Genomic DNA, 12,845 nt, shown 5'->3' with positions numbered 1-12,845 from the left:
TCTTTCCCTTTTATTTTCCTTTCTGGGACTCATCGAGACATCGGCTTCGGTAAATCGATGACGGCACTCGCCATCGTGAAAACTGTAAGGCAAAGCTGTATTTTTCGTAGGAGGAGAAATTTTCGCGATTGGAAGACACCGTGTTTCGTCTGCGAGAATTTCGTTCTGCTTCGAAATCGAAAGGATCAACCGCGAGATAAAACAATGTACGGAGAATTTGCATGTCGCGCGTATACGTATGTGTTCGTGTTCTGCGGGCATGTGTGCACGTGTCTATGTGTGTACGCGTGTGAAATGTGTATCGCAAAGAGATCAAGGTTTAGGCTCCAGTCTACGTAACGAGCGGCTCGCCGAAACGATTTTCCTATTCCCATTTCATTTCTCTGTTGTTTCCTTGCTTTCCTTTCCCCCTTTTAAAAGCTAGATAGACGTTTTTCTTCCTTATACGCTAAGTTTGGCAATATCGTTCGCAACAGTAAAAAAATTATATACGTATATATATTTATTTTTATATCCAGACGTGGAGCAAACACATTGGTTTCCCTCGATATGTAAAATTGTAAAAAAGATAATCAATTTAATAAAAAGTATCTTAGTTTATAATCGTTTCTCGTCAATTCCCTATTTGTCCTTTTGCGTCTCTTCTTGCACGTCAATCTTGTTTCCCTTTTCTCATCTTTCCTCCATATTTTTTCCAATGTTTTCTTTTGCCTCATTTTTTCCTTTTTTTTTTTTCTTTTCTTTTCTTTTTGGTGTGTGTGTGTTTGTTCCGTCGAAACACGTTTACCCCGTTCGAGGCGGTTCCCTCCTTATAAGACACCACCCTTCCCTAACCCCCTCTCAGCCTAGACTTCGATTCGAATCTCGCCGCGATCATCAGCTAATAATCCTCTTCGTTCGTTATCGTGTCTGTACGTAAAACTTTGCGCAAACGAGGCGTTCACGGAAAAAGTGTGTTAGTCAAGAATGAAATCGTTATAAAATATACTCGAACATCGCGAAAGAACGGTCACACAGTGTGCTTCTGCTGGCAAAAGTATTTGGAATGCATGGCACTAGCACAGCCACGTTTCGACCACGTGACGTAACTTCGTATTATATTATTAGAGCGACCGACCGTCCGCTTAATCTTTCGTGTAAAATCTTACTAAATATTGCGTTACACGAATACCTCCAACAAAGGTAAAGCTACAAAAATTTGCGAGGTTCACTGACGAAGATCCGCGTAGGAGAATCGAAAAATTGTCGCGTCGTTGAAGGAGCCTGACACGTTCTCAGCTCGCGCAACGTCTCGGTCGTTTCAAGATTCGAAATGTACGTGTAACAGGGGATATGTGTGTGTAGATATATTAAAAGGAGAAAAAAAAAAAAAAAAAAAAGAAGAAAAAAAAGAGAAAGGAAGAACCAAAAAATAGTTTAAGCTGCGTAATCCTTGCGCGATCAGGCAATTCGAATATCCCCCAGTTCAATGTCCGACTTCTTGAACAAATTTATCTATCTATTCACGTACAACTCGTTTGATTTATCGTGGTGCAGCTCATGAATGCAACTCGATAATACGCAGTTCGATTGTATCGATCATCTCCCTTTCAAATTCGATCCCTTGTAATCTTTACGCGATCACCGTATTCGTTTTCCAGCGGGCACCGGAATAACGTGCGAAAAAAAATGAGCAACGTCATCGAAACGGTTTTTTCTCTCTTCTTATTTTTTCTCTTTTTTGTTTTTCCGTCATCCGATAATCGACAAACGCCCTCCTATAACGATACGAGGCCAGGAAGACGAATCTTTTCGGTAAACGCTCACGCGAAACGAGCCCCGGATATTACCCGGAGCACGCTGAATGGAAAGGAAGAAATGAACGATCTGAGATACGTGTGCCGAGACAGAGCGTACACGTCATTGTTTTAATGTTAATGGCAGTGCGAAAAGCTCTCGTTCGATATTCCGTTGGAGAGCCACGAAAGATTCGAATGAACGATACCGTGATCGCATAAAATCGCTTTCGCTCGCGCGCAGGATTACATTTGTATATAATGTATTTTTGGGGCTGGATAACTCGATCAAGTTTAATTCTTTTTTTTCTCGCTTCTTTTCTTTTCTTTTTTTTTCTTTTTTTTTTTTTTTTACTCGAACGTTCAGGCCGGACGAGGACTTCGGTACAACTCAATAACTTATGCCAGCAAAATATTAATTTTAATGAATCAACAGCAACAGACATTCGCATACGGGGAAAAAGTAACATACGCATCATCACCATCATACTACAAACTGATCATTTAGATTCTCGCGCAGCACGATCGGACCAGGGGTCACCATTATTTCGAATCTTCTCGATAGTTTCTTTTTTTTTTTTTTTTGTTTTCTTCTAGAAAATCATTCAACATTCGTGACGCTCCTCACACGCATTCACACTTACCTCTTTTTCTCTTTTTCTCTCGTATTAGTTTAACTGCCACTCACGCATCACTTCGCTGCATCGAAGTAGCAACCAGCAATCTGACGACCATTTATTTTCGTTCATTAACGTCAAATCACGCCAACAACAGTCATTCGATGATGCTTCGATTGCTTCAAACGAGTGATGGTGTGATCGTTCATCAAGGAATCGGAAACAGATCGCGGGCTTCGTTGACAAAGCTACAGGAGGACAAAAAGCTAGGAGCTTTACAACGAGTTGCGCATAATTGAACTTTCTCGACGAGACGACGTGTGTAATATAATCGCTCATTCAATGGTGACACGTTTTATTTTGTACACACAGACTCTCTGTGATTCTTACACACATATACATATTAACAAATCATTCTTACGTTCATTTACTAGAACATATTCTTGCTTCTACAGCTTTACAGTCTCGCTCTCTCTCGTTTGGTTTCCCTGCATTTTCTTCTTCGTTCACTTCTTTCGTTCGTCCATTCTCTCTTTCTTCCTCTCTCTCTCTCTCTCTCTCTCTCTCTCTCTCTCTCTCTCTCTTTCTCTCTCTCTTTCTTTCCCTTTCACTCTCTCTCTCTCTCTCTCTCTCGCTCTCTCTCTCTCTCTCTCTCTCACATTGGCCACGATCACCGTCCATCGTAGTCGTCCTTTCCTCAGGTTCAACTTCTCAATCACGCAGGTAGAAGCCCCAGGTTCGTTATCAGGCATACTTGCATCACCGGAACATCTCGGCAGGCTTCGGCCTTGGCTCATTCATCGGCAACATCCACTTGCATTCCTCATCATCCGTTGTCGGTAGACATCCGGCAGACAGGTATTTATTTTCTCGACCATATGGGGCTGCGCTCGACGTGTCGGTACTCGAATACCGTCGCCAGAGCAGGGACACGTGCAGACTCATCACCCCATCATCGTCATCGCTTCGAAACTCACGCACATCCATCAACTCGCATCCGCACCATCCAATCTTGTTGTCTTTGTATTGTGTTCGATAGCTCTCTAGTCAAATTAAATTGCACGACAACCGTGGGGTGATCTGTAAACAACAAAAGCGAGCCAAATATCAATAACCGTCGCTCACCGCTCGGTGTGTGTATGCATATTTTTTTAACGTATTTTTGAATTTCTTATTTTTTCGAATTTCTATTGCTATTTTCTGTTATTTTCTTTTCTTTTTCTTCCCCGACTTGATTTCTGATACGGGGGGTCATTGTGTCGAGTGCACGTGTCTATACACGGGACGGGACTACGACGAGACAAAGGAGTTCGTAAACAACCACGACAAAACGAGACTGTATTATATACAATAGTTCTGAGGCATAGGTGAAGTTATAGCTTTCGTTTTTTTAAACGAGAACGAATGATAGCTACGTGACTAGATAATTCATGAAATATTCTTCGTTTAAAAAGACAGAGCTACAGCTTGATCCAATTTCCAGAATTAGCAGTATTCTCCATCACCATCCACTCCTATTGCATCTTTGATACTATAATGATACTTTATACATTCGTGCTTCTTGTTTCTTTGTATTTGCTAACTATATAGCATTAAAAATCGTTCGTCGAGAAACTGATCTGATTCTTAGCAGCTAAGTTACATAGAAACAGCTAAAGGTAATAGCGTAAAATGGAGAGGGGTGTGGTAAAGAATGAGATGGAAAGAGCGATAATTAAACGTAAGTTGATACGGATAATAGGTGATCGACTATTCACGCACCACACATAATCCACACGAAAATGGAATTAAAAAAAAAAAAAAAAAAAAAAAAAAAAAAAAAAAGAAAACAAAAAAATTAGAAAAACTTCAATATATCAATGAAAGATTGCTACTCACCAACTGGACGTGGAGTTAGCAACATTCTTGAACTTTCGAATCTCTTTGGTTGTCCAATTAGCCAAAGCCTTGGTCTTTTCAGTACGTGATCGTTTAGCCTTGGTTATGAGTTGCGTGAGCGTTTTTTTTGTTCAGTCTCTATCATTGGCAAAAGTTTTACCCCAAACACGGTTACCAAGTCACCAAGCAAGCCCACCGAAGCTGAAATGTTGCCTTCAGAATGTTCACGATCTTGTGCTATCGACGTAATAAACTGGATAATGAAGGGCACATGCGGCTCCACTAGAGCAATTGCAGCATCTGGACAAGGATTCGACGTGTCACCGCGCAGTCCTTGTACTATACCAGTGTAAGCTTCAACGACACCCTCGCGTAGTTCGTTCAGGTAATCGATCATATCATAATCGTTTCTATCTACGTTCGCTTGGGAAGCCTGAGCCAAAGTTTGAAGTACCACGTCTAAATATTTTTTGAATTCCGGGCCAATACTGAGGGCGACATCGCCGAAAACAGAGAAGATCTGTGGTTTCACGGAACGATGAACCGTGTTGTTACTAAGATTTTCCAGTAACAAAGTCATGATCTCATCGCAATAGGGTAACATCTTGCTTTTTAATGCACGGCAGATGTCACCAGTCAGGCCCACAGCGGCTGAACAAACTTGATATTCTGCGTGGTTCTTTAAGCCGAGGCAGAGATACGGTTTAAACGCATCCATATACTTCAAGAAACCTTCTCCGAGTACTTCGACTAGAGTCGTAACGGCCATGAGTGCATCCTCCTGTACACCCTCGGCTTTGCAAGAATTCGAGTTGAACATGGACAATAATGCTGTCATTATTACGTCAGAGATATGCGGAGCGTCCTCCGGTGTAACTTTGCGTAACACGGACTGCAGGGTAGCGCACAACAATGATTGCAAATCATTGTAGTGGGCGCGATCCGTGTTGCTCTGGATATGTGTCTCCATTTGCAGTACCTGCTGCAATCTCTCCAGAATTACCATTGTCGTTCTCTGAACGGTCACGTAACAATCACGCGGAGAGTTCTTCACCATGTCCATCAGTGCCTCGTAAGCAGCCGATCTTAAGTTTGCTTGAACTCCATCTGGACGATCCGTCGTTTCTAGCAATTTGTGAATGATGAAATCGAAGTACTGAGACATGCAATACGTTTCTGGAGTTTGTCCCTCGACTTCTGCAGCTTCATAGCTAGCCTCTGCAAGTCCAGTAAATGCCCAACAAACATTCGCTGCAACGCGTGGCTCTGCCTTTAGTCCGGTTATCAAGGCTTCTAACAAAGGTTCAAAGTATGCCTCGTTGATCGCCGCTTCCGGTATGATCTCACAAATTCGACCAAAGGTCCATGCTGCGGTATCCCTTACTGCGACACTACTGTCATACATTAGTTCGATTAGCGTTGGCATTGCTTGTTCTACCAATGGCTTCAGGTTATCAGTATCGACACCTCCAAGAATAGAGCCAAAAGCCATTAAAGCTGCGTCTCGATACCTCCAGTCTGGACTGTTAATGTGGACTTTTACGAAAGGAAGAACGAAGTGAACGATATCATCCTCGCAGCAAGTGGATAGTAACATTAAACACACTCCAGCCGCTTTCGAGGGATTCCAATCATCTTCGTCGTCGAATTCTTCTTGTTTGGTAAGCTTTTTCATCAAAACAGGTACCAGAAACTGTAAAGCGCCCTTTGCGTAATGCCTCGATACTTTGACTGGTGGTCGACCACCGTCGGTAGCTTCGCCCTCTTCCATGGCTAAATCTACTTCTTCCTCTGATACGTTTGACCAAAATTCAATTCCTTGTAGTGCAACATCATCGATATCTGACTTCATAGCTTCTAAAGTAATTTAAGAGTGCCGGGGCCATATAAGGCTCCATGTACTGATAATACAAGGACATAATTTTCACGAGACATTGTAAAGCAGCTACTTTAACTTGCGTATTTAAACATTGTGTTGCCTCGCATACCACTTCCATGATGAAGTTTCTCTCCGTCTGTATAGATAAGTGACAAAAATAAATCACACGATATTCTTCTATGCAAAATTTATAACCTATTTTGTAAATTATACAAACCTCTATCTCAAAATTTCCTTTGGTAAATTCTAACGAATTATAAAGTGCACTTGTAGCTGCAAGACGAACATGATGCGAAGTACTAGATCCTTTCATACCATGAATAATAGCGGTGAGAATTTCATTAGACTGAGGTACCAAAACATCGCTTTCGATATCTTGACAAATGTAACCAATTGTTTCTAATGTTGCTTCCTTCATTATCTCTGTGCTGTTTGGATTTACAACATTGCTAACTAACAGCTGAATGACATTGGTCCATTCACGAACAGGTAATTCGGCAACTGCCACGTATGCAACACACTGAGCCGCAGAACCAGGCCTACTGTTCTCCGTTCCAAGTGCCCCAAAAATCTATTCACGAATAAATATAACATTGTCACAAATTTTTGCTCCTTTAACCAAAGAAATGCCCAGAATGCAAGATTGCGATAAAATCTGCAAACAAATAAAATTTCCTTACATTTTTCTTGATATATTCCCTCGTTTCTACAGGAATGGCAAGCCAACGTTGTTGATATTGATATTTCAATTGTGGATCTTTGGATGTAAGTTGATTTTTAAGTTGAAGGCCAGCTGCCATGCGAGCAACTGGCGATGCCGTGGCATTAACCAGCACGCCGCTAAGTCTTTGCAAGAATTCATGCTAAAAGAAAGAAAAACGAATCTTTTCCTTATCCTCTGCAATCATTATATATTTTTCTAACCAAAAAGCTACATCAGCTTCTAAAAAGAAACAACTTACAAGATTAGCTCTTGCTGCTTGCTCCAGAAAGTTCTGTGCTGCTTCCAATTCATTTTTATCTAGAATTGCGAGTAAAAATACAGACAATTAATATCGAATCGTCTACGTATGCATTTTATTAATGTCAAACTGCAAAAAAAGATGAAGTAACGATATAGGTTAGAAAAGCAAAATGCACCAGTCCTCGCTGTGCCAACCGACAACGGGGACATGCAATACGAGTAACCGTCACATGGGACAATACTTTTCCGGCCATGAACAAAGCCCCTAGCAACAGCCAAGCGGAACACAATACGTCGTATTTTCGTACAAATGAAAGATCCTGCTTAAATGCTAACATATCGATGCCGAAAAAATGTCGAAAGATTAACGAAACGATTAACTAACAATCATGACTAGTGCCCCATGACTACACCGGAAGGAGTACAAAAAGGACGCGCACGCGGTGGGTCTTTACTTTTTCTGGCAAGGTCGCGAGAGTGATAAGAAGAATTCGATAAAACAGGATACTATATGTCTCATAAGGCAACGATAAAATGATAGCAAGGTCAAGGAGAATAAAGTAAACGAGAAAATTTAGTCTGGATTCCATGATGTCGCTAGTAATCTGAAAGGCCGATTAATCAAAATGACTTACTCGAGGAGACGGTTTTTTCTAGAACCTGGATAAGTTGTACTGTCGTTGGATCCATCTGCATGGCTTCAGCTTCTTTCGGCTATCGATTACCGTTGGGAAATGTAACTTCTTATGCCTTGATAGGAAATGTTTCGTTGTCGCGACCGGCGGACAGCCACATGTAGCCACCACCGAATCAACTAGCTCAACGACGTACCCCCTTCTACCCACTTCCTGCCAGTACTCGATTTCTGCTTCCTTCCACAACGTGCGGCGTAGTAATATCCGCGCCCTTTGATATTCTCGCGCGTTGTACGTAGAGACAAACCTCCTGATCGTTAATACGAGGCGATAATATGCTCGATGTATGTCCTACACTGAATGGTCGTTCTTCTTTCGGCCCCTGTCGTAGATCTCGTAAACGTTGCAAAACTACTGTCACGAGTGTCACGTTTCTCGAAGTGATCGTCGTGTCTCTTCGAGCGCGGACTATTTTCTATATGCGCCGTGCGAAATTGTTTCGCGCACGCGTATACGGATACATGTACGCCATCTACGCCTGATGCCAGCGCTCCCGCGCACGCGTGGGACATGAGCTGTTATGCCGGTTAATTTTGAAATCGTCCACGTTGCAGCTGCAGACTTCCAGGCAAAACTGCACTCATGCAACTCGCATTCACACACGTTTCCAATTTCATATTGTTTCTTAGCCCTAAAAAACAATAAGATCTGTATAAAAAATAAAATTTCTTAAAATATTCTGCAGAAAGATAAAAAAATATGAATACCTATAAAGAGTTAACAACAATATTCTCCTTATTGCACGTTAACCGATACAAGAAATAAAGTTTAAAAATTCTTCCAGTCTTTTCTCTTGTAAATTTCTCTTTATTCTTAATCACTTTGATCCTGGGAAAAATAAAGAATGCAATAGTGTGAATTACGTCACAAGTAAAATTTAGAAAAAAAGGAACTTAAAAAATTGTAGGTTTCAGGACTGGTATTAAGCGCCAGGTGCGCTTTATACAGTCACAAAGCCCTCGACAACGGTCCGATTTCTTAAGGACTATTGACAATCTTCCGAATACATGGCCCATTGTGCAGAATAGCTAGTAAAGGGTTACAATGTCGTGGTGAACAAGCCGGGATACTGAAACGAAAGGAGAGCGTCGGTTATTTTAATAGATTTAATGAAACGATATACAGAATACATTTGCTTTCGTAATGCATCGCAACGCATCGTCCGCGTGCCTTACCATCTATATCACATATCAATTTTTCTTTTATTTATAAAATATAATGGTCGCAATGTGTTTTTGTTATATATATATATATATATTAACCAAGCGAGAGGGAACTGTGTGATTCGGCACAGAATTACAACGAATCAGGCCGCGGAAAGAAGGTTTCGTGAATGTGCGCGCAGGTAAAACACCTTGAATTAGAATATTTTACAAATTGTTAATAAAACAGTGTGACGTGTTAACGTGTTGCTAGATATCGACGGTCGTAGGGGTGAAAAGGCCGGTGAACGGGAAACTTCCCTTGCAATTCCTTTTATTGTCGTTGTGAACAAATTGCAAGGAGAACACAGATTGTACTTGATTAAATTATCGGCGAACTGTCGATCGATCTCTAAAATTCGCATCTCCTTTTCAATTATACGGCCGTCAATACGTATCGGCATTATCGATCGACATTAAATTTTCATCGTTTCCTTTCCCCTTTCTTTTCATGCATTTCCTTTTTCTTCGGCTCGTCACACATCTTCCCCTTTCCCCCACGTTCATTTTACGAATCCTTCCAGCGTGCTCGATGACCGACAGAGTTGTTCACCAATACACGGCGCGGACACATTCAACGTGTGTAAATTTGTTCATTTACTTTCGGTGCAACGTCTACCACGTCCGGTGTGTGCTTAGTAATCGTGCAAGTTGTGTACATGGCTGTAACCGCAGATATCGTGCGGCAGAGTACAGATCGATCGCTGTAGAAACGTCCGTACGAAAACGAGAGTCTGCCATTCTTCCAATTTTTCCTTTCGTTTCCTTTCTTTCGTCTGTCTTCCTTTTATCCCTTGTTCTCTTTTCCCCTTTTTTTAGTTTCTCGTATATAACTTTATAAAATTCGATTGAGGGAAGGAAAACGACACAATGCTCGATAGCGAAAATGGAAAAATTCTATCTTATAGTTTGGACGGAAAGGGAACGTGTTTCGATTCTGAACTCCTCACGAAACACCGCGATCCTTACGGAAAATCGAACGTACCACATTGCAAGAGTGAATTTTATTTCGCCCCATAGAAAGAAAAAGAAAGAAAAATAAACGACGAACTGAAAAACAAAAATGAAATCATCCGTTGATTGAACATTTATTGTTACATCGAGGGAAGAAGATAAAGTACACCCAATGGAATTGGCCGTTGTTGGTTTTACAGCGATGACAATTAACAACAACACTTCGGACAATCTCGTTCTTCATTCGAGATATTTCTACGTTCGAACGATCCGAGATTCCCTTTGTTCTTTTGCGTTTTCTTTTTTTTTTTTCTTTATTTTATTCTGCTTCGTTCTTATAACTCCCTTCTCGCTTCGTTTCTTTATCTAGAATTTTTTAACCATTTTCTTTGTCCCTCCTCCTTGCTGGATTCCCCTCTGTGCAATCGGGGAAGGCGCGCGCGCGCGAATTACATATCGTAGCATCGTAAAAAATAATGCAACGCTAATCAGCGTTGAGTCCAGGAAAGATCTGGTGGAACCGTAACCGGAGCACGTTAATCACGAGTTAAATCGTTTCCACTCCAATAGGGGATTAGAAACTGGTCGCGATGCTTCCTTTAATTTTCTTAAGTAATAGGAACAAAAATATTCTTCCCTCCCCTATGTTCCTTCAGCGAGGTACGAAACTTAAGAACTCCCGAATTCATTAAGCGCTCGTTAATCACAATTAGCCTAATAGCACCGTTTAATTTGACGAATTCCTCTCAGCCTCTAAATCTCTTCTGGACTCGATGCGCTCTATACACACACACGAAGGAAACGTACGGTTTCCCACTTCGCGTCACATAATCCGTGGACGTGGATGAAATATTAATACGTTGCTCTTGAAAAGGGAGCAATATCGCTAATTGGAAATCAGTTATTCCCGTTACGGACGATCAGAAATAGCAGCCGAAAAATCAAATAACTGGGAACCGTCCGTTTCCGACGCGTTATCCTAATTTTCGCGCGAAAAGAAGGCACCGATCGTGTCCCCTTTTCGAATACTTGTACCTTGCTTTCTTGCCGGGCATATTGTTTTTGTTTCACCGAACACCTGCGATCGTATCCATCCGCAAACGTTTTCACACACGTGGCCAATGCCAATGAAGCTCGTTTACACGGAGAAAAGCGTTGTTATCGCTGCTGCTCGCAACTTAATCGCGAGCGTTCGCTTGAAAATTGAATTACGTCTGCTCGAGCGCCGTTTAATGGTGCTCCGCGTTAATTACTCCTTTCTCCGTGTACTCTTCCGTAACGAGAGATCGCTCTACGGAAGCTCTTGCACGACTAGCAATCGATAACTCTTACGCAAGAAACAGTACCGAATAGACAATGAATCGAGAAAAGAAATAAAAGGAAGAAGAAAAAAGTGGAAGGAAAAAATAGAGAACGAGAAAGAGAGAGAGAGAGAGAGAGAGAGAGAGAGAGAGAGAGAGAGAGATGAAACTCGATTTCCTGGATAGGAACTATGATTGCGCAGAGGTCGAAGAGGAAAGAAAATCGAGAATGATTCGACTCGATGACGAGCCTGAATTCTCCGTTTCCTTACGAAGCGTTGAACATTTGCGGATACACACGGCGATTAGAGAGTAACGTATACACACGTAATTATTTTATACCTATTGTGCACATACATGTATCGTTAACGTATTTTCTGCCTCTCGTTAAGTTAAAAGACGGTCGCGGCTGGCGCCGCGCGTTGTAACGCGTGTTTCTGAAATTAGGTGCACTAATTGTAAGATTAACGTTGCGATGTTGTCGATTATAAACGCTGTGTCGGTTTGGATCGGTTTACTGGGCTGTACTTTTACGTTGACAAGTAACATACACAGAAAAGAGGAAAAGTATGGTGACCGAAGGAGAGTGTAAGGGCGGGCATTTTCAAGGGCCCAATGCCGGGAAGATTGCGCCAACTTAACGACGATCAACGATTCCTCGATCGACCTACGATAGCACCGGTCTCGATCACTTGGCCCATGATAAATGGTGGGTGCGGTAGCCTGCATGGATCGCCAGATGCGTCAGTGCAATCGTCCAGATCCGTTATTTTTCTACGTCCAAAGGAGATAAACGTTTTTGCTGCTGGATATATCGCACAGCGGCGAAGAGTGCTTAACGTCGACGATGTTTCTTACGCAGTTAGCAAGTAATGGTAACACAAGGTGGTGGTAAGAAGGTAGCGGATGGTAACAGCGGTAGTAGCGACAGTAACGCCATAAGATCGTAACGCTAGCGGTAAGTAGTAGTTAAGTAATAGTAATAAGTAGCAAGTAATAGTACAAGTAGTAATAGCGGCGCGGTATACGTATAAATAGGACTCTCTACGTTAGTTTGATTAAAAATAAATGTCATAACGTAATAGGTAACTTTATGCCGGACCCGTAACGAAGCCACTGTTCATTGCCGATTGTTCGCGATCGAAACGACGTTGCGCACACGCTTTCCCTTCCGATTTATGATCGTGCAGACGGATCGTGCAACCGATCGGCTAAGTTCGGGTCCTACTTCATTCTTCTTCTTCTCCCTTAGCTGTCTAAAATCACATTAACGCAAGAATAGTGGTAATTATTTGGGCCGAGCGGGTCCCGACCGCGTGACTTGGAAGACACTCACACGTTTTCAATGATACTAAATTCCATGCGATCGAGGGGTCAGGATGGGAGGATGACAGAGGACCGATTAGCCTCGAATTTGACGAAGGACACGAGCTTTTCGGACGAATACGAGCAGCGGAGGAAATGGGAAAATTGGGAAACGTGGGAGACGTCTACGGACAAATAGTAATTCCTCTTTAGCATCATCGCGACGTTCGAGTGTGATCACAGTCACGACCTACGTACATCTAAACTGACAACAC

General features: G+C 42.0%; 1 protein-coding gene across 1 annotated transcript; it reads right to left on the bottom strand.

The window, feature by feature from the left end:
• Positions 1-2,998: 2,998 nt before the first annotated feature.
• On the bottom strand, positions 2,999-8,211 carry Fs(2)Ket (Importin subunit beta Fs(2)Ket). Its single transcript, XM_017911273.1, is given in 8 exon segments — positions 2,999-3,472; positions 4,271-4,404; positions 4,407-6,138; positions 6,140-6,285; positions 6,367-6,720; positions 6,830-7,012; positions 7,112-7,170; positions 7,749-8,211. Coding segments are annotated over 8 exon segments (2,670 nt in total). The 5' UTR covers positions 7,810-8,211; the 3' UTR covers positions 2,999-3,471.
• Between the last annotated feature and the right edge of the window lie 4,634 nt (positions 8,212-12,845).

This window comes from Eufriesea mexicana, unplaced genomic scaffold (genome assembly GCF_001483705.2).
Source record: "Eufriesea mexicana isolate 0111107269 unplaced genomic scaffold, ASM148370v2 scaffold124, whole genome shotgun sequence".
Taxonomy (NCBI): Eukaryota; Metazoa; Arthropoda; class Insecta; order Hymenoptera; family Apidae; genus Eufriesea; species Eufriesea mexicana.
The sequence above is the reverse complement of the archived record's forward strand: the minus strand, read 5'-3'. Positions and strand labels throughout refer to the sequence as shown.